Source organism: Haliotis rufescens, unplaced genomic scaffold (assembly GCF_023055435.1).
Source record: "Haliotis rufescens isolate VD_foot unplaced genomic scaffold, xgHalRufe1.0.p SCAF_4, whole genome shotgun sequence".
Taxonomy (NCBI): domain Eukaryota; kingdom Metazoa; phylum Mollusca; class Gastropoda; order Lepetellida; family Haliotidae; genus Haliotis; species Haliotis rufescens.
The window spans coordinates 50,562,232-50,589,089 of NW_025964112.1; the positions used below are offsets into that span (position 1 = coordinate 50,562,232).

The 26,858-nt window shown below is 41.6% G+C and overlaps 1 protein-coding gene across 7 annotated transcripts in view; it reads right to left on the bottom strand.

Annotated features, from left to right (window-relative positions):
- The window catches only part of LOC124151005 (diacylglycerol kinase beta-like), a 126,145-nt gene that overhangs the window by 31,515 nt on the left and 67,772 nt on the right, over window positions 1-26,858 (bottom strand). For 6 of the 7 annotated variants that reach the window (XM_046523275.2, XM_046523235.2, XM_046523252.2 and 3 more), the window contains 8 exons: window positions 20,813-20,889; window positions 19,643-20,006; window positions 12,321-12,473; window positions 9,913-10,104; window positions 8,393-8,442; window positions 7,567-7,641; window positions 1,350-1,469; window positions 374-491 (listed from right to left, as the gene is read on the bottom strand). In XM_046523275.2, coding sequence (XP_046379231.1) covers window positions 374-491; window positions 1,350-1,469; window positions 7,567-7,641; window positions 8,393-8,442; window positions 9,913-10,104; window positions 12,321-12,473; window positions 19,643-20,006; window positions 20,813-20,889 — 1,149 coding nt within the window. Of the gene's footprint in view, window positions 1-373; window positions 492-1,349; window positions 1,470-7,566; window positions 7,642-8,392; window positions 8,443-9,912; window positions 10,120-12,320; window positions 12,474-19,642; window positions 20,007-20,812; window positions 20,890-26,858 lie in introns of all 7 variants that reach the window. The other variant, XM_046523283.2, reaches the window with a different exon arrangement.

Genomic DNA, 26,858 nt, shown 5'->3' on the forward strand with positions numbered 1-26,858 from the left:
AATTAAACTAAGAAGCTGTGGAAATAGAGCAGGAATATCTTCTCCTCCACCTCAAATTATCAAGTACGGAAAACAGAAAGATAATAAATAAAACAAAATCATGAGTCATTCATCTGTTCCTGTGCTCTTTCTTGAAATTTCTAACAATTTTTACACGCATTATGCAACAGATCTATATGATGAACACCAACTTTTGAGTGAGTGAGCGAGCGAGGTTTTGCTGCCCTTTCAACAACATTCCAGCAACGTCCCCATGGCCACAATCAGAGGATCCCCACACCTTACTGGTAATCATCTGTGATTTGAACTGTCAGAGGATCCTGTCATGGTCAAGGGAAGCAACTCTGCCATATAGGACTAAGGAGGTACTCACATGTACAACAGAGCCCTTGCTTGCCCAGCCCCACCAGCAGGTTGAGACACAGATTACAGTAGGCAGGCCGGTTGAAGTGCTTCAGTCTCCAAACGTGCGTGCCATCATCTTGAACATTCTGAAACACAATTGTACTGAGTGAGATTGGGTTCAATACATTTCTGACAGCTCATGGTTCTGCTTTTCTTGTATTTTAAACATATAGATACTGTGTTTATTAACTACATCACAAGAATTTATCAAGCTTTCCAAACAATTTTGAAAGAAAATTTAGCGTAACATTTTCGGAATGGTTTGCTGTGTCATTAAGCTGACTGCTTATACCATATATACCGATGGACCTAGTTAAATGTGTTTCCTTTCATAAATGTCTAGGAGCCATTCTGATTTCTAGGAGGTGAGGAGGTGAGGCGTTCAAGATTATTGCATTTATATAGTGACGTGTGTGGCTGCTTGTACTATTCTGGACTAAGGGGAACAACAAGCACCATCTTTTAACGTCTTTTGGTATGACGCGGCCAGGGATCGAACCAACAACCTTAGCTGGCCTGACAGACCCTATATCCACTCGACACTCTATTCAGTAGACCCACTATCAACTAGACCTTCTATCCACTAGACCTTCTATCCACTAGACCTTCTATCCACTAGACCCTCTATCCACTAGACCTTCTATCCACTAGACCCTCTATCCACTAGATCTTCTATCCACTAGACCCACTATCTACTAGACCTTCTATCCACTAGACCCTCTATCTACTAGACCTTCTATCCACTAGACCCTCTATCTACTAGACCTTCTATCCACTAGGTCACAGAGTCTTATATCTAGGAACCCCTAATCTGCAAGAACCTAAGGTTGTGAGTGAGTGAATGAGTTCACACATTGTAACGATGTAGGGAACTGAACCCCAGTCCTTCGCATGACAAACCCAACCTTAACCACAAGGCCACCCCCACACACTGCAGTACTTACTGTATCTAAGCCTAACAAAACAAGCAGGGGAATGGTCGTCATTCCTCCTTTCTTCCATTCTTCCAGTGACACTGTTCCATCAGCATCATAGTCTATCTCTATCATCATGTCCTGCAGAATCTGTAGACAAACATACATTCAATAAGAACACAAGACACAAGAAAAAATACTCAGGTGTGGTCATCCCGAGAAGAATTGTGCCATGGTGCACTTGTGAAGATGTTTGGGTGTTCCCAAGGACACTCATTAAGATGTTTGGGTGTGCCCCAGGGCACTCATTAAGATGTTTGGGTGTTCCGAAGGGCACTCATTAAGATGTTTGGGTGTGCCCCAGGTCACTCTTAAAGATGTTTGGGTGTTTCCCAGGGCACTCATTAAGATGTTTGGGTGTTCCCAAGGGCTCTCTTTAAGATGTTTGGGTGTTCCCAAGGGCACTCATTAAGATGTTTGGGTGTTCCCAAGGGCACTCATTAAGATGTTTGGGTGTGCCCCAGGGCACTCATTAAGATGTTTGGGTGTGCCCAAGGTAATTCTTAAAGATGTTTGGGTGTTTCCCAGGGCACTCATTAAGATGTTTGGGTGTGCCCCAGGGCACTCATTAAGATGTTTGGGTGTTCCCAAGGGCACTCATTAAGATGTTTGGGTGTTCCCCAGGGCACTCATTAAGATGTTTGGGTGTTCCGAAGGGCACTCATTAAGATGTTTGGGTGTGCCCCAGGTCACTCTTAAAGATGTTTGGGTGTTTCCGTGGGCACTCATTAAGATGTTTGGGTGTGCCCAAGGGCACTCATTAAGATGTTTGGGTGTTCCCAAGGGCTCTATTTAAGATGTTTGGGTGTTCCCAAGGGCACTCATTAAGATGTTTGGGTGTTCCCAAGGGCACTCATTAAGATGTTTGGGTGTGCCCCAGGGCACTCATTAAGATGTTTGGGTGTGCCCCAGGTCACTCTTAAAGATGTTTGGGTGTTTCCCAGGGCACTCATTAAGATGTTTGGGTGTGCCCCAAGGGCACTCATTAAGATGTTTGGGTGTTCCCAAGGGCACTCATTAAGATGTTTGGGTGTTCCCCAGGGCACTCTTTAAGATGTTTGGGTGTGCCCCAGGGCACTCATTTAGATGTTTGGGTGTGCCCCAGGGCACTCATTTAGATGTTTGGGTGTGCCCCAGGTCACTCTTAAAGATGTTTGGGTGTTTCCCAGGGCACTCATTAAGATGTTTGGGTGTTCCCAAGGTCACTCTTAAAGATGTTTGGGTGATCCCCAGGGCACTCATTAAGATGTTTGGGTGTTCCCCAGAGCACTCATTAAGATGTTTGGGTGTTCCCAAGGGCACTCATTAAGATGTTTGGGTGTTCCGAAGGGCACTCATTAAGATGTTTGGGTGTGCCCCAGGGCACTCATTAAGATGTTTGGGTGTTCCCAAGGGCACTCATTAAGATGTGTGGGTGTGCCCAAGGGCACTCATTAAGATGTTTGGGTGTTCCCAGGGGCACTCATTAAGATGTTTGGGTGTTCCCAGGGGCACTCATTAAGATGTTTGGGTGTTCCCAAGGGCACTCATTAAGATGTTTGGGTGTTCCCAAGGGCACTCTTTAAGATGTTTGGGTGTTCCTAAGGACAGTCATTAAGATGTTTGGGTGTTCCCCAGGTCACTCTTTAAGATGTTTGGGTGTGCCCAAGGGCACTCATTAAGATGTTTGGGCGTGCCCAAGGTCACTCTTAAAGATGTTTGGGTGTTCCCAAGGGCACTCATTAAGATGATTGGGTGTTCCCAAGGGCACTCATTAAGATGTTTGGGCGTGCCCAAGGTCACTCTGAAAGATGTTTGGGTGTTCCCAAGGGCACTCATTAAGATGATTGGGTGTTCCCAGGGGCACTCATTAAGATGTTTGGGTGTTCCCAGGGGCACTCATTAAGATGTTTGGGTGTTCCCAAGGGCACTCATTAAGATGTTTGGGTGTTCCCAAGGGCACTCTTTAAGATGTTTGGGTGTTCCCAAGGACAGTCATTAAGATGTTTGGGTGTTCCCCAGGGCACTCTTTAAGATGTTTGGGTGTGCCCAAGGGCACTCATTAAGATGTTTGGGCGTGCCCAAGGTCACTCTTAAAGATGTTTGGGTGTTCCCAAGGGCACTCATTAAGATGATTGGGTGTTCCCAAGGGCACTCATTAAGATGTTTGGGCGTGCCCAAGGTCACTCTTAAAGATGTTTGGGTGTTCCCAAGGGCACTCATTAAGATGATTGGGTGTTCCCAAGGACACTCATTAAGATGTTTGGGCGTGCCCAAGGACACTCTTAAAGATGTTTTGGTGTTCCCAAGGGCCCTCATTAAGATGATTGGGTGTTCCCAAGGATACTCATTAAGATGTTTGGGCGTGCCCAAGGACACTCATAAAGATGTTTGGGTGTTCCCAAGGGCACTCATTAAGATGATTGGGTGTTCCCAAGGACACTCATTAAGATGTTTGGGTGTGCCCAAGGTCACTCTTAAAGATGTTTGGGTGTTCCCAAGGGCACTCATTAAGATGTTTGGGTGTGCCCCAGGGCACTCATTAAGATGTTTGGGTGTTCCCAAGGACACTCATAAAGACGATTGGGTGTTCCCAAGGACAGTCATTAAGATGTTTGGGTGTTCCCCAGGGCACTCATTAAGATGTTTGGGCGTGCCCAAGGACACTCATAAAGATGTTTGGGTGTTCCCAAGGGCACTCATTAAGATGATTGGGTGTTCCCAAGGACACTCATTAAGATGTTTGGGCGTGCCCAAGGACACGCATAAAGATGTTTGGGTGTTCCCAAGGGCACTCATTAAGATGTTTGGGTGTGCCCAAGGTCACTCTTAAAGATGATTTGGTGTTCCTAAGGGCACTCATTAAGATGTTTGGGTGTTCCCCAGGGCACTCATTAAGATGATTGGATGTTCCCAAGGGCACTCATTAAGATGTTTGGGTGTTCCCAAGGACAGTCATTAAGATGTTTGGGTGTTCCCCAGGGCACTCTTTAAGATGTTTGGGTGTGCCCAAGGGCACTCATTAAGATGTTTGGGCGTGCCCAAGGTCACTCTTAAAGATGTTTGGGTGTTCCCAAGGGCACTCATTAAGATGATTGGGTGTTCCCAAGGGCACTCATTAAGATGTTTGGGCGTGCCCAAGGACACTCTTAAAGATGTTTTGGTGTTCCCAAGGGCACTCATTAAGATGATTGGGTGTTCCCAAGGACACTCATTTAGATGTTTGGGCGTGCCCAAGGACACTCATAAAGATGTTTGGGAGTGCCCAAGGTCACTCTTAAAGATGTTTGGGTGTTCCCAAGGGCACTCATTAAGATGTTTGGGTGTTCCCAAGGACACTCATTAAGATGTTTGGGCGTGCCCAAGGACACTCATAAAGATGTTTGGGTGTTCCCAAGGGCACTCATTAAGATGATTGGGTGTTCCCAAGGACACTCATTAAGATGTTTGGGCGTGCCCAAGGACACGCATAAAGATGTTTGGGTGTTCCCAAGGGCACTCATTAAGATGTTTGGGTGTGCCCAAGGTCACTCTTAAAGATGTTTGGGTGTTCCTAAGGGCACTCATTAAGATGTTTGGGTGTTCCCCAGGGCACTCATTAAGATGATTGGATGTTCCCAAGGGCACTCATTAAGATGATTGGGTGTTCCCAAGGACACTCATTAAGATGTTTGGGCGTGCCCAAGGACACTCTTAAAGATGTTTTGGTGTTCCCAAGGGCACTTATTAAGATGATTGGGTGTTCCCAAGGACACTCATTTAGATGTTTGGGCGTGCCCAAGGACACTCATAAAGATGTTTGGGAGTGCCCAAGGTCACTCTTAAAGATGTTTGGGTGTTCCCAAGGGCACTCATTAAGATGTTTGGGTGTTCCCAAGGGCACTCATTAAGATGATTGGGTGTTCCCAAGGACACTCATTAAGATGTTTGGGCGTGCCCAAGGACACGCATAAAGATGTTTGGGTGTTCCCAAGGGCACTCATTAAGATGTTTGGGTGTGCCCAAGGTCACTCTTAAAGATGTTTGGGTGTTCCTAAGGGCACTCATTAAGATGTTTGGGTGTTCCCCAGGGCACTCATTAAGATGATTGGATGTTCCCAAGGGCACTCATTAAGATGATTGGGTGTTCCCAAGGACACTCATTAAGATGTTTGGGCGTGCCCAAGGACACTCTTAAAGATGTTTTGGTGTTCCCAAGGGCACTTATTAAGATGATTGGGTGTTCCCAAGGACACTCATTTAGATGTTTGGGCGTGCCCAAGGACACTCATAAAGATGTTTGGGAGTGCCCAAGGTCACTCTTAAAGATGTTTGGGTGTTCCCAAGGGCACTCATTAAGATGTTTGGGTGTTCCCAAGGGCACTCATTAAGATGATTGGGTGTTCCCAAGGACACTCATTAAGATGTTTGGGCGTGCCCAAGGACACGCATAAAGATGTTTGGGTGTTCCCAAGGGCACTCATTAAGATGTTTGGGTGTGCCCAAGGTCACTCTTAAAGATGTTTGGGTGTTCCTAAGGGCACTCATTAAGATGATTGGGTGTTCCCAAGGTCACTCATTAAGATGTTTGGGTGTTCCCAAGGTCACTCTTAAAGATGTTTGGGTGTTCCCCAGGGCACTCATTAAGATGTTTGGGTGTGCCCAAGGGCACTCATTAAGATCTTTGGGTGTTCCCAAGGACACTCATTTAGATGTTTGGGCGTGCCCAAGGACACTCATAAAGATGTTTGGGAGTGCCCAAGGTCACTCTTAAAGATGTTTGGGTGTTTCCCAGGGCACTCATTAAGATGTTTGGGTGTTCCCAAGGACACTCATTAAGATGTTTGGGCGTGCCCAAGGACACTCATAAAGATGTTTGGGTGTTCCCAAGGGCACTCATTAAGATGATTGGGTGTTCCCAAGGACACTCATTAAGATGTTTGGGCGTGCCCAAGGACACGCATAAAGATGTTTGGGTGTTCCCAAGGGCACTCATTAAGATGTTTGGGTGTGCCCAAGGTCACTCTTAAAGATGTTTGGGTGTTCCTAAGGGCACTCATTAAGATGATTGGGTGTTCCCAAGGTCACTCATTAAGATGTTTGGGTGTTCCCAAGGTCACTCTTAAAGATGTTTGGGTGTTCCCCAGGGCACTCATTAAGATGTTTGGGTGTGCCCAAGGGCACTCATTAAGATCTTTGGGTGTTCCCCATGGCACTCATTAAGATGTTTGGGTGTTCCCAAGGTCTCTCTTAAAGATGTTTGGGTGTTCCCAAGGGCACTCATTAAGATGTTTGGGTGTGCCCCAGGGGACTCATAAAGATGTTCAGGTGTTCCCAAGGATGCTTAGGGTGCCTTTTGGAAGCAAAGTGTTTCAACTAGAAGAATACTTTTGTTCCATCTTTAAAATCTAGTCACTCTTTCATCAAGGCTAGATACAAAAACCAGTTGTAAATCAGAAACAGTTTGCCTTTTCATGGAGAATGATAAAACTCAAGAGTGCTGTGCATTAAACACGCTGTCACATTCATTTAAGTAAAACAGTGGCTTCAAATACCGGGTATTACACACTGTCACAAGGATTTGTTAAAATTATAAGAAATATACCACTGAATATCTGCTGAGGATATCTGACTAAAATGACTATTTTGGTACTTAGCAAGTATTGAGCAGTATAGTTTTCTAAGTGTGCCTTGTAGGCACCTGGAATTTTTTCAAACAATGCCATTATAATTTTAACCTCAACATTGGAAGTAAGGTTCCTCTCACTTCATAATAAAACAGATGAACACAGATTGTATCAGTGAGTGAGTGAGTGAGTATGGTTTTACGCCGCTTTTAGCAATATTCCAGCAATATCACGGCGGGGGACACCAGAAATGGGCTTTACACATTGTACCCATGTCGGGAATCGAACCAGGGTCTTCGGCGTGATGAGCGAACGCTTTAACCACTAGGCTACCCGTACCGCCCCCAGATTGTATAAAAAAAACATTGTAAATGACAACATTGAGTTAATCCAATGGAACAGGCCACAGAGGTTCAAAATAACGTGAACAGGTCATTGCACAGAGTGACTGCATTCCATTTACATCACACTTTAACAATTTCGATATTTTACTTAAATTGTACACTTTTGGAAAATGTATCTGTTTCTCTTTTGATTAATGCCCAGTGAACCTTAGATTATTGTGCCTTCAACCAACGGATGATGAACATTGCTTCACTTACAGGTTTGAGCTCGGACACATCCCAGCCGAGGTATTCTGCCACCGACATCATCTGGTTCACTATACAGTCAAGCTCCTGGAAATATAACACACAGTTAGAGTCATACCACAGGACCATGAAGGTCTATGGATCTAGGTAACAGTGCATAGTTATATAGAGTGAACTGCCGTTATTAAAGTTTGTTTGTTTGTTTGTTTGGTTGCACTAAGCAGTTTTCCAGCTGTATGACAGCGGTCTGTAAATAATGCACCAGAAACTAGGTCATGACCTGTGTGGCATACATAAGACACTAAGTCATGACCTGTGTGGCATACATAAGACACTAGGTCATGACCTGTGGGGCATACATAAGACACTAGGTCATGACCTGTGGGGCATACATAAGACACTAGGTCATGACCTGATCAGTGCAACATCAGTCTTACTTAAAAGAGATCAGTGCAAGTACATCCAGTATTGCACACTTCATGCAAGTCAAAAACAATGGTTCATCAATGTAAATAAGGCCTACCTGTCTTGTTATCCCTCATAGGTCCTTATAAACCAGTTAGTTGGATTAAATACCGCTTAGTTCAAAGTGAGAGAAAAACCCACAGTGGCATTAGTCACAGAGATTTACCACTATGCCCTAATCCACAAGCACGGTGCTAACAAACCATAGGTTACAGCATGGAGATTCTGGATTCAAACCAGTGATAAACAGAACCTGACACAGCTAAGGGGAGCAACTCTGCACAGTAAATCAAGCACTGAGGCACCCTTGCTGTTCTCTGTCAATAAACGCAAGCTAAATTGATAGATTAAAATAAGCATCCACACAACTCACACTGGAATCTAATATGCCATTTCCATCGGAATCATACAGTCGAAACATGACTGAAAGAAAACAAACAACAGTTAATACATCAGCAAACAACATGACAATAATGAAAACAACTTCCTTATATTTCATTTTACATCCAATCGTCATTTATTACTTTAATTAGTTCTTTAGTGATAAATTGAAAAATACAAACATGACAGAGTAAAATGGCAGGGGACACCAGAAATGGGCTTCACACATTGTACCCATGTCGGGAATCAAACCCGGGTCTCCAGGATGATGAGCGAACGCTTTAACCACAAGGCTGACCGACCGCCCATAATGTAATAATAATCATGAATGACATCACTGAGCTCATTTCTTTATTTTAGGTGTTTTAAATTAGTTCAATATTTTATTATCATGGACATCATCACCAGCGAAAAAGGACAGTAAGAACACCTGTGTACCACACCTTTATCACATTATTGAGTGAGTGAGTGAGTGAGTGAGTATGGTTCCATGCTTGTACACGAACATTGCTTTCGGTGTGACAAGCAAATCCTTTAACCGCAAGGCTACCCCACCGCCCCTTATCACGTTATTGAAAGAGAGAACAATGGTATTGGGAATGTTTATGAATCATATTCCAGCCTCAAACGAAATTTCCAACTTAGATATATCTATGGCAATGCAGTCACATGGTATTCACAGGCAGCCTGAGGAAGTATCTTGGCAGAGACAAGCTTAGGTTAAAAAAAACAATTTGACATCCCTGATCAATAATAGATCACATGAAGACATACTGAACAAAAAAACATTGGGGATCATGAATATTTTGGGCGAAAGTTTTCTTAGTGAAGACTGATCCCACACTTTCATAAATATATCCCCCAAAATATTCATGGTTGCTAACTTTTTTTGTTCTGTATATATCAAAATGTACCCTGGTAGAAAACAAGCAGCAGAAATAGTGCTAATCATCCTTCACTACAGACTGCCTCCGTGGTCTAGTGGTAGAGCGTCCGCCCGGAGAGCAGAAGGTCCGGGGTTCGATCCCCGGCCGCGTCATACCAAAAGACGTTAAAAGATGGTACTTGTTGTTACCCTGTCTGGCGCTCGGCATTAAGGGGCTAAAACAAGGACTGGTCGGCTCGGAGTCAGTATACTGTGTCTGAGTGGGGTATTCATGTTACACTGCGGCATGGTATCTCAGTGAGCTAGCACTATAAATCGGCATCAGTCCGGACTAGTACAAGCAAGCAGCCACACAAACACACACACGTACATGCACGTCACTATTTAAGTGCAATAATCTTGGACGCGACGTAAAACCCAATTTCACCTCACCACCTCCTTCACTACATACCAACAGATTGTTATCAATGTAGGCCAATATCCATGCAAAATATTGAGTCTGTCAACCTCATTTTGGGTGTCTTTGGATGTCATTTTTTTATTTTGGTCTCAAAGTCTTGCCGTATACAATTATTTGGACCCCGAAGGTAGCATTGTAGTGAGGGATCACTGTACCCAGTACTCACACTCCAGCTTATCTTCAGGGCGCCCTGCCTCCAGCAGAGACAAGTAGCACACCAGGTCCTTTAGGTAGATGTGTCCAGTCTTGATGTCCAGACTGGCTGACCGGTTCTTCATGGCTTTCATGTCCACGTTTGTGCGAAGGAGAGAGGAAGTGGACTGTCGGATCCAAGGGTCTGTGCCCTCTAGTAATGGACCTGAAGCACGTACTCCTTTAATAGGACGATGATTCATGTATTTAGTCAGTTGTTCATTGTGGGACACAATACAATCATGTAAACACAACATCTCTACTCAGCTGTTACTAAATGATAATATTAAAATCATTAATATTATTGTTTGCTTGTTTGTTGTTTAACGCCGCACTCAGCAATATTCCAGCTATATGACGGCGGTCTAAATAATCGAGTCTGGACTGACAATCCAGTGATTGACATCATGAGCATCAATCCACGCAATTGGGATACGATGACATCAACCAAGTCAGTGAGCCTGACCACCCGATCCCATTAGTCGCCTCCTATGACAAGCATTGTCGCCTTTTAGGGCAAGAATGGTTTGCTGAAGACGTATTCTATCCCGGATCTTCACAGGTCCATTAATATTAAGACATGTATTGTAGACTACAATTTGTAGTGTGTATTTACTGATTTGATATTTGGTTAGAACTATCATCATTAAAATCATATATAATTTGTTGAAATATTATATGATATATAAAAAACAGAAAATAAGTTTTGGTGATGCTATTGCTAATGATGATAATGATGACCATTATGATTGTGACAACAGTACAGATATGTGTAATGAAATGAACCTGTAACATCGATGAAGGAGAAAAACATGTATTAAGTCAGATTATCCATTCATGAGACCACAGGGGATCATATGGCCATCACAACTCAATATTCAAGGACAGGAGTTAAAACAGAGAAAAATGCTCATGGTGATCAGTTCCAAGCTGTGACCTCAGCGCTATGACCACTGTACAAGACCTCAGCGCTATGCCGACTGCACAGACCTCAGCGCTATGCCGACTGCACAAGACCTCAGCACTATGCCGACTGTACAAGACCTCAGTGCCATGCCCACTGTACAAGACCTCAGCGTTATGCCCACTGTACAAGACCTCAGCGCTATGCCGACTGCACAGACCTCAGCGCTATGACCACTGTACAAGACCTCAGCGCTATGCCGACTGCACAGACCTCAGCGCTATGCCGACTGCATAAGACCTCAGCGCTATGCCGACTGTACAAGACCTCAGTGCCATGCCCACTGTACAAGACCTCAGCGCTATGCCCACTGTACAGACCTCAGCGCTATGCCGATTGAACAAAACCTCAGCGCAATGACCACTGTACATGACCTCAGTGCTATGCTGACTGTACAGACCTCAGCGCTATGACCACTGTACAGACCTCAGCGCTATGCCGACTGTACAGACCTCAGCGCTATGCCGACTGTACAGACCTCAGCGCTATGCCGATTGTACAAAACCTCAGCGCAATGACCACTGTACAGACCTCAGCGCTATGCCGACTGTACAAGACCTAAGCGCTATGCCGACTGTACAAAACCTCAGCGCTATGCCGACTGCACAGACCTCAGCGCTATGCCGACTGTACAGACCTCAGCGCTATGCCGATTGTACAAAACCTCAGCGCAATGACCACTGTACAGACCTCAGCGCTATGCCGACTGTACAAGACCTAAGCGCTATGCCGACTGTACAAAACCTCAGCGCTATGCCGACTGCACAGACCTCAGCGCTATGCCGACTGTACAGACCTCAGCGCTATGACCACTGTACAGACCTCAGCGCTATGCCGACTGCACAGACCTCAGCGCTATGCTGACTGTACAAGACCTCAGCGCTATGACTACTGCACAGTCCTTAGTGCTATGACCACTGTACAGACATCAGCACTATATCCACTGACAGACCTTAGTACTATGACCACTGTATATTTTATGTTAAAGTTTTGGAATTACAATAGTTGTAGCATCAAGCTAAGTTTGTGAATGAAGGGAACAAGTGCCAGTAATTCTGCAATTCTCCTACTTCCCCACACTGAGAGAGATGTGTTTACCAACACTTTGAACAAAAATTTAGTTGCATCACAGCATGTCAACTTGACACAAGAGGACACACTTAAAGGGATGTGTTGACCGCAGACATTTACCACTTATATGACACTGTCAAGCACAGGCATAAAACCAAGAAACTTAATTTGGGTGAATCTGACATTTAAACCATGATCTGCAGATCCTGGCACTACAAAGAGATGCAACTCTGCACAGTGAACTGCACACCTTAGACTTCTGAGTCACAGACCCCTCAATTCAAATTAAGACTCAACGCTAACAACACTTTGGGCACGATAGCCAAGATGAGGAAAACAGCTCGTACCATTATGAACACTGTGAATGCTGTGGCTTGACTTCTTTGAGGATGACCGGGAGTGGTTGGACGCTTCATTGGGGGCCCCATCTTCACCGTGGTGGACTTTGTCCATTTGCTGGTTGACTGCCACTGACGGGTGGGTCGACGCACCTGTCGAACCTACACAAACATTTCATGATATCATATTAAACAATGTCGAGTTTTCACAATAATTTTATTTCTATGGACATAAAAATCAACACTGTTGATCAATGCATTGTCTCAGAAAAAGCATATTAGTATTTTCATAAAAAGATCTGGAATCTCTGAAATTCTAGGACTTATTTGGAGGTATCTTCCCAGGTGATAAGTGGCACTGAGTAATAATGTAAAGACACACTTATGTCATCAGATCAGCCTGTCATCATTCAAACAAAAAAACTGGGTTCTACCCTTAGGTATGAATTCTACATGTTGTCCATCATGACTTACTAACAATATTCAGACCTTAAACATTGCTTGAACATAATTCTCAGAATGTTTTGAAGTTCAAACTGATCTTGAAAACCAGTTAATAAAAAGTGAAAAAGAGTTAAAATATAGGACATAAGGAGGTACTTAATGCAGAAATTTGAGCAAACATAAACCACTTGTTTACATTCACTAAAGGACCTAAAAGATCCGGGGTAGAATGCTTGCTGTGAAAGGCGACTATGCTTGTCGTAAGAGGTGACTAACAGGATCGGGTGGTCAGGCCCGCTGACTTGGTTGATGCTTGTCATCGTATCCCAATTGCCTGGATCGATGCTCATGATGTCAATCACTGGATTGTCTGGTCCAGATTTGATTATTTACAGACCGCCATCCTATAGCTGGAATATTGCTGAGTGCGGCGTTAAGCAACAAATTAACATTCTCTAAAGATGTTGACTAATTTAGAGATGAAAAACAGTTGGTTATATAGATAAAAAAAAAAATAATTAAATTCTAGGATTACAAAATGATTTCAGTAACATGGTTTCCATGGCAACCAATGTGAACTATAAAGATGACAATGTCATCCATTGATATCTATTCTCAGCGAGATAGATTATATAAACAAAACAAAACAAAACAATATTAATCTGACACTAATGATACAATCGTATGGCTTTTCATGCCACCATGGAGAAATTTATCGGTAAATGTGTTTCACCTTGCAATGAGGTAACCTTCAATCCATTGTTGGATGTCAATATGTCATAAACAAGTTTTCCTTACCACAATAAGCACATGAATATTAAAGCTATTGGAACTTGTACAACACAGAGTGAATCTGATACGATTGTGAAGTATACAACTGCGACACAGTGCATGTTGAACTCAATCAGCTTCAACCTGTTCCTTGTTCAGAAAATGACCAGACTAAACCAGCTTCCTGGCCATGCTGCCAACATATAGACACGAACACCTTTTTAAATCAGTTAATGTCAATAAGTTAATGGCGGAATATCTATTCTACTCATTTTCTTTCATGGAATTTGTGTTTTACCAAACAGCCTTCAGAAACACCGCGTAGTTGGATGGATAACAATGCAGTATAGAAACCTGTAACAGACCAAGAATGGGACTCTTTCCGATAACCTTTTTAACCTTTATAAGACGTAAATTCATATTTTATGCTAAGCAGTATTTCAATATTTTCTTGATAAACCTTAAAATTTAGACTGCTTATTATTATAACAAGTATTTGTCACAGAGTGACGAAATATCCCCCGCCTGTACACCATAGTACCAAATATGAAGACAATCCAGCGATTAGTTCTTGAGATATTGTGGCAACACCGTTTTCCAACTCCAAAAACAGATTTGCCTGCTGTGACCTTGAAAATGGGGTCAAGGTCACCAAATCTGACAGGTGTATGCGGTGTCTGTATATACACTATAGTTCCAAATATAAAGACAATCCAGTGTTTAGTTCTTGAGATATCGCGGCAACACCGTTTTCCAACTCTAAAAGCAGATTTGTCTGCTGTGACCTTGAAAATGGGATCAAGGTCACCAAAACCGACTGGTGTCTGCGGAGTCTGTATATACACCATAGTTCCAAATATGAAGACAATCCAGTGTTTAGTTCTTGAGATATCGCGGCAACACCGTTTTCCAACTCTAAAAGCAGATTTGTCTGCTGTGACCTTGAAAATGGGATCAAGGTCACCAAAACCGACTGGTGTCTGCGGAGTCTGTATATACACCATAGTTCCAAATATGAAGACAATCCAGTGTTTAGTTCTTGAGATATCGCGGACGTACGTACGGACGGTCATGAATACTATATCCCCCGCTTCGCGCTTTCGCGCGGCGGGGGATAATTATGATAATGATTATATACCACAGATATACAGGTACTAGCATCTGATTATGATTATATACCACAGGTATACAGGTACTAGTATCTGTTTATGATTATGATTATATACCACAGGTATCCAGGTACTAGCATCTGATTATGATTATGATTATATACCACAGGTATCCAGGTACTAGTATCTGATTATGATTATAATTATACACCACAGGTATCCAGGTACTAGTATCTCATTATGATTATATACCACAGGTACTAGTATCTCATTATGATTATATACCACAGATTTGATTTTATTTCACAAGTGTTTCCTATTGTGCCTCCTGTCACAGGTGAAACAGATAACAGTCATGTTCACTTGTGCATCCCTTTCTGAGCATCAGACCATATCATATCATGATTTTACGGTATTTTGTTTGTTTATTTGTTGTTTAACGCCGCACTCGGCAATGTTCCAGCTATATGACGTCAGTCTGTAAATAATCGAGTCTGGACAAGACAATCCAGTGATTGACATCATGAGCATCGATCCACGCAATTGGGATACTATGACATGCATCAAACAAGTCAGCGCGCCTTACCACCCGATCCCGTTAGTCGCCTCTTACGACAAGCATAGTCACCTTTTACAACAAGCATGGGTTTCTGAAGACCTGATTTTACTTTGGGCAGAATGGGAAGACAGCATTGCATCAGGATGCATTGACACCTCTGTGTATTTTAGTTCAACCCTTACTTATCACAACATGTTAACAATACCTAAATCTGTCGTCAGACATTTCTCGGGGGAACTGCCTGGAATTCCATATTTGTTTTTAAAAAGATTAGTGTATGTGTATCAGAATCTATGTGGTAATATAGTACAATTACACTTAGGCCTGTAAACATTATAAACAGATATCTTCACGTCTTGTAAGCACAATGTTCCTCCATCACCTGTGATTACATAGGGCGGCTTTGCAGAGTCGATATTTTTCACCAACTAATCAATGAATGTGAAAACATCAACGACAGAGAATAACCAGTCTCGATCATCCGTCAAAACAGATTCCATTGGCAAAAATTGTGGTCAAAACTATTAGATTAAAAGGCAAAATCGCGGTCAAAATGAATGGATCACTTAAAATGAGTGATGACACCAGGTGTTTACAATAGGGTTGTGTCTTAGTGGATGCTCAAGCCAATGATGGCTTAGTGTACATTGCACAAACAGTAACGTTTGATGAGGAGTGCAACATGGGCCACATCCTAGCAGCTTCCACCCTACACACTGCCTTATGGTCAGGCAATAGTAGGGATAGCACAAAGTTCATGCACAGATTCGGCTTATTTGATGTCGACAAATTGTGACACTGGCAGGTTACTGTTTGTTGTTGTTGTTGTTGTTGTTGTTGTTGTTTAACGCCACATTCTGCAATATTCCAGCTATATGACAGTGGTCTGTAAATAATCAAGTCTGGACAAGACAATCAAGTGATTGACATCATGAGCATCGATCCACACAATTGGGATACGATGACATGCATCAACTTGGTCAGCGAGCCTGACCACCCGATCCCGTTAGTCACCTCTTACGACAAGCATAGTCACTGTTTATAGCAAGCATGGGTTGCTGAAGACCTATTAAAACCCCAGATCTTTGTGGGTCATGATAAAGGTGGCATTACAAGGGAAATCTGACACAGGTAATTCAGCTGATATGAATCCCTTATGCACTGGTGCACAGCCAACAATACAATATTAACTCAGCAACACAATACATGATATACTTCAGTCTGTATTGTTCCAATATTGTTTTCATTATACGATGACATGCATCAACCAAGTCAGCAGGCCTGATCACCCAATCCCGTTAGTCGCCTCTTATGACAAGCATAGTCAACTTACGGCAAGCATGGGTTGCTGAAGACCTATTCTACCCCGGATCTTCACGGGTCCACACTGGCAGGTACTATTGGTAGAGCAAGACATTCTTACACACCTGGTGTCATCGTCAATTGTCAGAGATCCATTGATATAATTTTCACCACCATTTTGCCTTTCAAGTCCAATGGAATCTGTTTCAGTGGGCAATCTGGACTGTTTATTCTTGTACTTTGTCATTTCATATAAACAGCCGCATTACATTTGATTACCGATAACGGATGTATGTATTTATGGTGATGGAAGAATGTTGTGTATATAAACACATGAATATCTGACTTCTTCATTTGACCGTGGGAACCTTCAGAAAATGTAATTCCTATCGTCAATGCATGATATGACAGTTAGTGATTTCAGTAACAATCGACATACAAACAGTTGAACGACACATTGAAATAACACAATGAGCACAAAGGGTAAACACAACACAACACAACACTAAACAGACACAAAATCAACTCAAAATGATCAATGAACAAAGGTATATGTAATACAAATAGTCACTCCAGTTAGAAAAGGAAACGGAGATCGTCTGAGATTAAAGATATGAACTTCACTGCGGAAGAACTTCACATCATAGTTCAATTTCATAATTTTCTGCTATCTTTATTTAACATAATGAATGAATTTTTTAACATGAAAAATAATAAAATGAAAAAATGCATGAACCACTCTACAGGTGCTTTGAAGAAACGCACACCAAATTACCCACCATGGTCTGATGTCCAAAACAAGGGCCAAATGCAACAAAAAATGGTCTGAAACTACATACCACATCAGGCCATAGGTCAAAGGTCAGGTCATCTGGTGACCTTGACCCTAGCAAGTCAGCTGCCATGTCCCAGGAGACGAAGGAGCGCCACTGAAGAAAGGGTGGAGCAAGCCACATGCAAGACAGATTCTGATTGGCAGAATGAAGACTGATTGAAAGGTGGTTGGTGCAACTGCATCATGCATAGGTGTGCATGCTATGCATGGTGTTAGTGGTGTCACCTTCGACAGGTGGGCATTAATAAATGCTGTGTGTGCCCTTGAAGATTGATTTCCTGTCATTTCTGTTTCATAATCTGAATATTCTATCTGTATACTGATATCGACCACATTCTTTCTTCCACTTTGACTATAAACTTCAAAGATATATTTTTAAAGAAATAGATTGTCCATGCCTTCAATGAAGATTAGTTTAGGCTAAAAAAGAAAAATAGTCTTGGTTTTTAGGCACCGCCCACATCATTAAAATGTCTGCCGCACGTTTGGTTTATATTTCCATTTCCCAAAAATAAAAAAATCCTAATACTTAAAAACAATGCGATCCAATATAGAAATATTAAACAACGTATTACGAAATCTGCTGAAATTCATTATTAGGGCTTGACACATTTCAAAACTCAATTTACCCAATGACATTTTTTTTACACATATCACACCCTCACACACACATGCACACTTCAACAATCTTTCTTTGGACCACAAGTCCCAAACTGTCAATCAGTCCAGTACAATATGCAAATAGAAAGATCAGATGTGAGAGGCCAAGGGGTCATGCACCATGCATTACTTAAAGGATTGTATTAACAGGGTAAGGGAATAGTTGGTCAATAGTGTACATTATGCATGCAAATGAAGAGGTCAAAGATGGCATTTCATATGGAAGGACATTACGGAACCAAAAAAGACAAAACAAGTACATGGACCATATGTATAAAATATACTACTCAAAAAAGGTTAAGGATGACCTGATTCTTTCACATTACTACAGTTAATCTGTCATGCCATGGACAGGACCGACCGGCTCTTTCATAGTACTATAGTTCATGCCATGACAGATTAACTACAGTAATACGAAGAACCGAGGTGTCCTAACATTTTTTGAGTAGTATATACTTTTGTGTATGAGGAAATGGTCATCTTGCTGCTGCTGCTGCATGTGTGCTCTTGTATATATAGTGTTAAAAAATTTCGGATAAAAAATAATAATATAAAACTATTTGCAAATAATACGTTTGTGCTGGTATAGTGCTTGTGGTGGAGCAGGGGCCGAATTTGAAACATCGTCCGCGGGATGTTAACTATGGCTCATGTCACAAAGAGTAAGCTGAAGACATAGACCACCATACTGTAAGTTGGAGGAAGGCCTGTACAAATTAATTATTAGACATTCATTTTCATTATTATTACGCTTTTTTTAAAGTCAAGCATTTCATCTTTTCTTTCTTTGATAGAGGACCATGATGACAAGCTTGGTTATTATTGTTAAAAATTATGAGTGAGTATAGTTTTATGCCGTTTTTAGCAATATTCCAGCAGAATCACAGCAGGGGACACCAGAAAATTATGGCTTCGCTCATTGTACACATGTGGCAATCGAAACCCTGGACTTTGTCACGAAGAGTGAACGCTTTAACCAAAAGGCTACACCACAACCCTTGAATGATCTAGTGTCTTATTATTTCAGCCATAAACATTTGATAAAGCAGAGGACATCAAGAATGTTTTCATACATTTTACCAATGAGCAGACTCAAACTCAGTATATGTGTAACGAGCCCTAATTTTTAGCAAAAGAGTAACTAACACAATATACTCCAAACTGAGTCTTATGCAACCAATTCAGAAATATAAAGAGGTGATATTCAAGAAGGATATGGAATGGATGATTATCTGATAATCACTTCATACTGGCCTAACAGGATTAACCATAATTTTGAGATGAATTGAGCTTGATAAGCATTCAGGTTCAACCTGAGTCCTTCACTCTTTACCAGAATCTCACTAAGATCTTTCTACTTCTTTACAGTGTACAATCATTGGGTCTATCTTACAGTATGATGTTCCATGTCCGTACCTTACTCCGGAAATGTTGGCATATATTTATATATATATCTAGACATTATTCGATAGGACCAACATACTCAGATGTAAGCAAAGATTTTCAGATTTTTAAAAGAAACTGGTTATTGCAAGGTCAAGGCAAGTCAGGATTTTGGTTCTTCAGCCAGAAATAAGATAAGTGTAAAGTGATGGCTCAGTCCTTTCTTCATAACTCAAACAATTTGTTTGATGGCGTGGCTGACATCTACCTGCTCTACTTCGTCTCCCAGCATCGGTACCGCTGCTATCATGGCGGGAGTGGCCTTTCTCACCGCCATGATGACCAAGGCCGTGAAGCTTCTCGGTAAGTCCATGGAGCTTTTCAGCAAGACCATGATGCTTTTCTGGTTTTTCGAGGTGGATATCAGCCGTCTGGTGGGTGATTGGTGCACACAAAGTTTGTGATGCCATTGCTGCAGCCACATCACGGATGTGGAATTCCTTACCGACATTGGCCCCTTGGGGGACTGGTTTCTTCATGAAAGACAAAAAGAGAGTCTTGCACAATTCTTCAGTTAATGAGGATTCCATCAGAATTTCCATGAACAGCTGGAACCCCTCATAGTCGATCGGCTGAAACGAAACAAACAGCAAATATTTGAAATGCTCATTAAAAATCTGCATCTTACCTTACCTTAAATACAAGCTTCTGATTGGTTAAGGAGCGAGCAACTGTTTTTCTATGTACCCGCTCACAGGTGGGGTACAAATTTCATGTAGCCCACTAAGAAATTAATCGGAGCACATCTTAAGTAGCATGTTCGTCTTGCATATGTATCATTGAGTTTCTGAAATGAACTGATGTTTGTCCAAATGCATTGGGTAAAGGGAAATATACCTCGGTTTGTGTAACTCCTGACTTGTATGAATGAATGTTGGTAAGATAAATTTCTCAACTCACACACATGGTGCATCACACCATATACAATTATGCACTGGTGCACTGCCATATTGACTCAACAATACAATACATGATATAACGTATTCGACGTAATAAGCGCCCAGGGTGCACTCAAAATTAGAAATAGCTGGCTCTTATTAGAATATCATTTTGGTGAAGAAAACAGAGTTGAAAGATTGTAAATTTCGTGGTTTATGCTGACAGCCTGAAATGTTTAGATACGACAGACATATTTTTCCAGAATTTAATTGCCAATAATTAAGAGTGCATATAATACACCATATATGTATATAATACATGAATAAATAAGTCTTGTGTACACTAGCCAATATATTAGCAAATATCGCTGTGGGTGCTTATAATTAGAGCGGGGTGCTTATTACGTCGAATACAGTACTTCAGTCTGTATTGTTCACATATTGTTTTCATTATTTGTAAATCAGTTAGTCAACAAAAGACTAAAATAAGCAACACTTACCTCATCTCGATTATATTTGGACAAGGCTCCGTTGCCATTGAACTCATCTAGGACATCGGTCAGCTTCTTAGAGGAGTCTGTAACATAACATAGATTCACAATAATTAATAAATGAATATCTAAGTTTAGGTTTATGCCACTTATGGTAGCAGCAATATAAGGAACTTACTATTACATTTCACCAGCAAATATACACATGACACCAGCAAATATACACATGACACAGAGGACAGGTACAGTCAACAGCAAATCCTGCCAAGGGTAGGGGAGGCAACTCTGTACAATATCTGCCATGTGTACTAAGGCCTAAACAAAATAATTGTGCTTCAGGTAACATGGCCCTAACATATATGTGGACGACATCAAAGTTTTTATTATAAATATTGCTTTCTTGAGATGGTACTTGTTGTTTCTCTGATTGGTGCTCAGCATTAAGGGATAAAACAAGAACTGGTTGGCTCGGAGTCAACGAAATAATAAGTGAAATAATCTTGAATGCAAAGAAAAAACATTTCACCTCTATTTCTGAAACCCTCTTAAAGGATACATAGTGTTACTTTTATTACAGATGCATATAAATGATATACAGCTCTGTATGACCAGACCACACACTACTACTACTACTACTACTACTACTACTACTACTACTACTAATACTACTACTAATTTTAATAATTTTGATGATCATCAAGAAGTTGATGATGATGATGATGATATTTATCCCTGCGTGCTCAAAGCGCTAGATTATTACCGGTACAACTATCATCCAAACAGCCTGACCATCAGTTACTTATTTTCCAAGTGAAACTTGGTTATGCTTACTGTCAGTGTTATGTTAAAGAGGGACAGCAAATAGCAATAAAACCTATCATGTGTAAACCATTCCTGTGTAAGAGGTACTAATGCCAGCTCACGCTGAATGCAAATTCTACCAAAAATAGCTCCAGAATGGGAAAACAGAAAGTAGCTTATGCATAAATCTTCTCAATGTTTAAACAAGTCAAAAGGCGACGTCACACTAATGTGCCTGATATACTAGGATAGGCAGCATTAACAGAGGAAGTGGACTCGAGCTTGATTAATACATCGTGTTGAGAAAGCGATGGTTACGAGCGTGGAGTTTCTCCGACAGCCTGAATCACTGTAATGACCTGGGAATCGAACAGCTGGCCATATTTCTTGCATCAATAATTATACGGCACCAATTGCATAAATATGTCAATAACTGTGGACTCAGGATATAATGAATACGTTCATCCATAGTGAGGCTGCGACGTGATGCTGCCATGTTAGACGCTGATAATGGGGGAGGGGGGTCAAGTCTTCAGGTCGTTGGATCTCTGTCAAGGGTAAATGACACATGAAATGAGATGCTACCAGGGTTTTGTTGTCGATACGCCCTAAATGTGACCTCTTTGTTGTTGATACACCCTAAATGTGACCTTGTCACAACCAAATCATAAGCAAGGACATACTAGGTGACTGACATGACTGATGAATCGTTCAAAAGCCATAAGGGGTGAAATACTTGGAATGTATTTAGAGCTATAAAATGTAACAGATTGAAATAGATAGAGTGAGTGAGTGAGTGAGTGAGTGAGTGAGTGAGTGAGTGAGTGAGTGAGTGAGTGAGAGTGATGGTGATCATCCTGGTTTGTGGGTTTGTAGATGCTCTCCACTCTGTATAGAATTATCTTGTTCTATACCTGAGAGTTTAGCCTAGTTAACTAAGGTGAAGGTTAACTATGGTGTACGGTACAACAACGAAGCCCTTTTCCCATAGACTAGTTCTTGGAAGAATGATCATGTGTATCAAGATTCACAAGCCATTCGCTAAATCAAGATTCTCTTTTGTGCCAATATCTCCAAACATATCAGAGTCATTATTTCTGTATTTTGATACTTGAGGAAGTTCCAGAGGAGATACGAGGACGAGTCCAAATTTACTACCCGGGTACCCATCACCCTCCTATCCAACCCTAACATGCCTACCCGGATACCTGCTGTAGATATCTAGAGATAGGTACAAACTGTCCGATTTGGAAAAAATTGACCATAGCCCTTGCAAAATGTATTTAGATACACATGTAAAGCGATCTGGTCATGCATACGCTGAAGTTTACTGCATAAAGTTTCATCTTAATTCAAATATATACAAGTCAGAAGGAATGGGTGCATAGTCAGAAAGAAATGGGAACATTAGTGACTTGTAGTGTAACCATAGAGTTTTCGATATTTTTTGTCATTAAACAATATATCACGTGACTAACCACGGGTCCGAGTGGTCCTGTGGGTACCCGGGTCCTACTCAGGACCCACTTGATGAGTACCCGAGTTACCCGTCCCAGCCCTAAAATGTACTTCCAAATGCAAAGAGGAAACCTTTGAGGAAAAACTGTTGTCATTGTTACAAGGGATAACAGGGAGGGTTCCTGCTATAAGCATCCCCCATTAGGAAGTACTGAATGTTTTACTCTAGTGTGAATTTCACTTCAGGTTTACTCCGCCAGTGGATATATACTACTCAAAAGAAGTTAAGGAACACCTGATTCTTTCATATTACTATAGTTAATCTTTCATGACATGACAGATAAACAAAATTAATTTGAAAGAGTCAGTGAGTGAGTGAGTGAGTTTGGTTTTACGCCGCTTTTAGCAATATTCCAGCAGTGTCACGGCAGGGGACACCAGAAATAGGTTCACACATTGTACCCATGTGGCGAATCGAACCCGGGTATTTGGCGTGACCAGCGAACGCTTTAACCATTAGGCTACCCCACCGCCCCTAATTTGAAAGAACAGGGTGTTCTTCACTTCTTTGAGTGACACATATGAACATAAAAACACTGTTGTTTTGTTCCATAATAACTTGGTGGTTTTTTCATCATCACATGTTGTAAGCTTTGAACTCGGAATTGTTTTCAACTTCAGGTAAAATTCTATAATCATCCATAAAATATCAGAAGGAACTTCAGACATGGTTACCTCAATATGCAAGAACATCTTAAAGAACCTTGGTTCTTTATTTTGGGACTTGAGAAGAGAATTAGAGTTAAATATTCAAACCATCCAGCCTTTTCTATCTTACTTAGACAGAATGTTAGAGAAGCTCCACCATGTGAAGGCCGTTCCTTCTGGACACTGTGAAGCAGGAGATTCAGTCGTCAACACTTCTACTTTCCAGTAAGTAGCTAGATTAACCTTAAAATATTTATATTCACATCAATTTGGTGAGAAAACAAAAAGATGAATCACTTCGGCTAATCATTCCGAACCTGATCAAGGACAAAAGGTGATGTTAGGTTTGTGAACTTTTACAGATCGATGACTTGGAATAGATGCGCTGCCTGTCTCTTACACACATTTGTAGCCTAACAAAAGTAATAGTTAGAGAGCCTTATACATAGATCTCGGTCAATATATGGTCCGGCAGTATACAGTTAATGGAATGAGGTCCCGCACTGTCTTCCTTTGAGCGACTATCTATTGTCAAAGTTGTGAGTGTTCTATGAAGACCAATAATTTTTTGTGTCTGTTTTTTTGACATGTCAATTACGCCGTGGTCATGATTTCTAGATCCTTTGTTAAGCAAGCTGAGCACTGTTCATGGAGTGAGTGAGTGAGTTTGGTTATACACCGCTTTTAGCAATAGCTGGGGACACCAGAAATGGGCTTCACACATTGTACCCATGACGGGCATCGAACCCGGGTCTTCGGCGTGACGAGCGAACTCTTTAACCACTAGGCTACCCGACCGCCCCTTGTTCTTGGAATGTAATCAGTTATGATGTTTATTACATATTATGTTTGAGTACCACAACCTGTACATGTAATAAGTTCCTTCCCCAGTATTACGAAATAGTGCTGATATATGTTCACGATAGTGCAGTGACAGTATTACGAATGTGGCTTAAAATGGCGATAACTTGCAATGAAAACGGTGCGACGTATTGCGTTAATAGTGCAATAAGGATGCAAACATGACATGATAATGGCTAAAAATGACGGAATAGTGGCTCGTAACTGGATATAGCAGTGCAAATATGGCGCATTAGCAAGTTACAAAAGTGCTGTAAAAGTGTGCTATGTTGGCACACGACAAATACTACTGTGTGTTGTTCCCCTTTATCTTAATATGTAAGACAGCTACTAAAAATCGCAAAGAACAAAGAAGAATGAAGCATGGTATATTTCACGATGAAACATTGTTCCGTCATCACCCGAAGTGATGCAGGTCTCAGACGTTTACCACTTTGGTGAAACCCACGAGCACGGGTATGGTGCTGACAAACCTAGAAACATAATCGGGAAGAACCGGGATTCGAACCCACAATAATAGGTTTCTGGCGTGCCCTAGTGACGCAACTCTGCACAGCGAATTGCGGCGCCTTAGACGACTGGGCCACCCGTGCCCCCAGAAAAGGTACAGATAATCGACTTGACAATTGTGAGAATATGCGGGAAATACCAAATTGTACCACCTGTTCATAATATGGACTTCTCCAACCAACATTGCCTAGGTCCGATTTGATTCAGGGAGTCATCATTATTTAAATACAATAAAATATTTTCAAAGCTTGTACATTTTATTCCAACTGGGTGGATTCATGCTCATGATGTCTCACGATTATTTACAGACCGCCCTCGGCCGCCTCAGCATGCTCAGTGATCTAGTGGTGGAGCATCCGCCCGGAGAGCCGAAGGTCCTGGGTTTGATCCCCGGCCGTATCGTACCAAAAGACATTAAAAGATTGTACTTGTTGTTACCCTCTCTGGCGCTTGGCATAAGGGGCTAAAACAAGGACTGGTCGGCTCGGAGTCAGTATACTGTGTCTGAGTGGGGTATTCATGTTAAACTGCGACATGGTATCTCAGTGAGCTAGCACTATAAATCGGCATCAGTCCTGACTGGTACAAGCAGCCACACATACATGTGCATGCAGGTCGCTATATAAGTGCAATAATCTTGGACGCGACGTTAAACCCCATTTCACCTCACCACCTCATAGACCGGCGTGATATAGCTGGAATATTGCTGAGTGTGGCGTTAAACAACAAATAAACAAAAATAAATTGTACTATGGTGATTAGCAGTGTTTAGATCTTTGACGAGTATGTCTATTTCTCAGTGAATTAAGTTGTAAAAGTGCAGGCGAAGCTGACTGGCCTTTGATGTGACTGACACTGATTGAGGTTTGCTAATCTGTAAGAAAGTGATTATCATTTAGTTACAAGAATGTTTAATTTCACCGTTAATCAAACTTGAGGTTTGCTGGATTGCTACTGACATAATATCTAAATATTGATGAGTTGGCCTCTATTATCTATTTATAGCTCTGCTTACAACCTTTCATGCCTTCAACATGTTCAAGATACAGTAAACTATGGTTATAACAAACACGCTTATAACGAACTGACTGATATAACAAACTGTATACTTTGGTCCCGCCCCTTTATTGTATATGCGCTGTATATGTGCTTATAACGAACTACGGTTATTACGAACTAAAATAAGTGGTCCCTTTGAGTTCGTTATAACTGTAGTTTACTGTAAATGATATGAAACTACATTTTTGGGTTTAAGTGCAATTAGTGGCTGTTTTCAATTGATTCTGGTCTAAAAAAGCATCACAACCTGACAAAAAAACTTTTCATAAAACATGTCTGAAATCAGATGATACTACGGATGGTACATTTGCAGTTTAACATGATAGTCATAGAGTCGTAGTTCATGCTGGTCACGAATTGATGAGTTGATAGTTGAGTAACAGCAAGTTGATCAGACAAAATATTGCTTTACTAGTTCTGTGCCAAAGCTTATGATCATAGGTCCATGCTGAATGTCACTGATTGGAACGGTTCTCCTTTTTTAGTACATACACACTAGGGCTGAGATTGGTAACTCAGGTACTCGGGTCGGGTAGGTACTGAGTAGGACCCAGGTACCCACAGGACTACCCGGACCCGTGGTTAGTCACGTGATATATTGTTTAATGCCAAAAATTATCTAAAACTCCATGGTTACACTACAAGTCACTAATGTTCC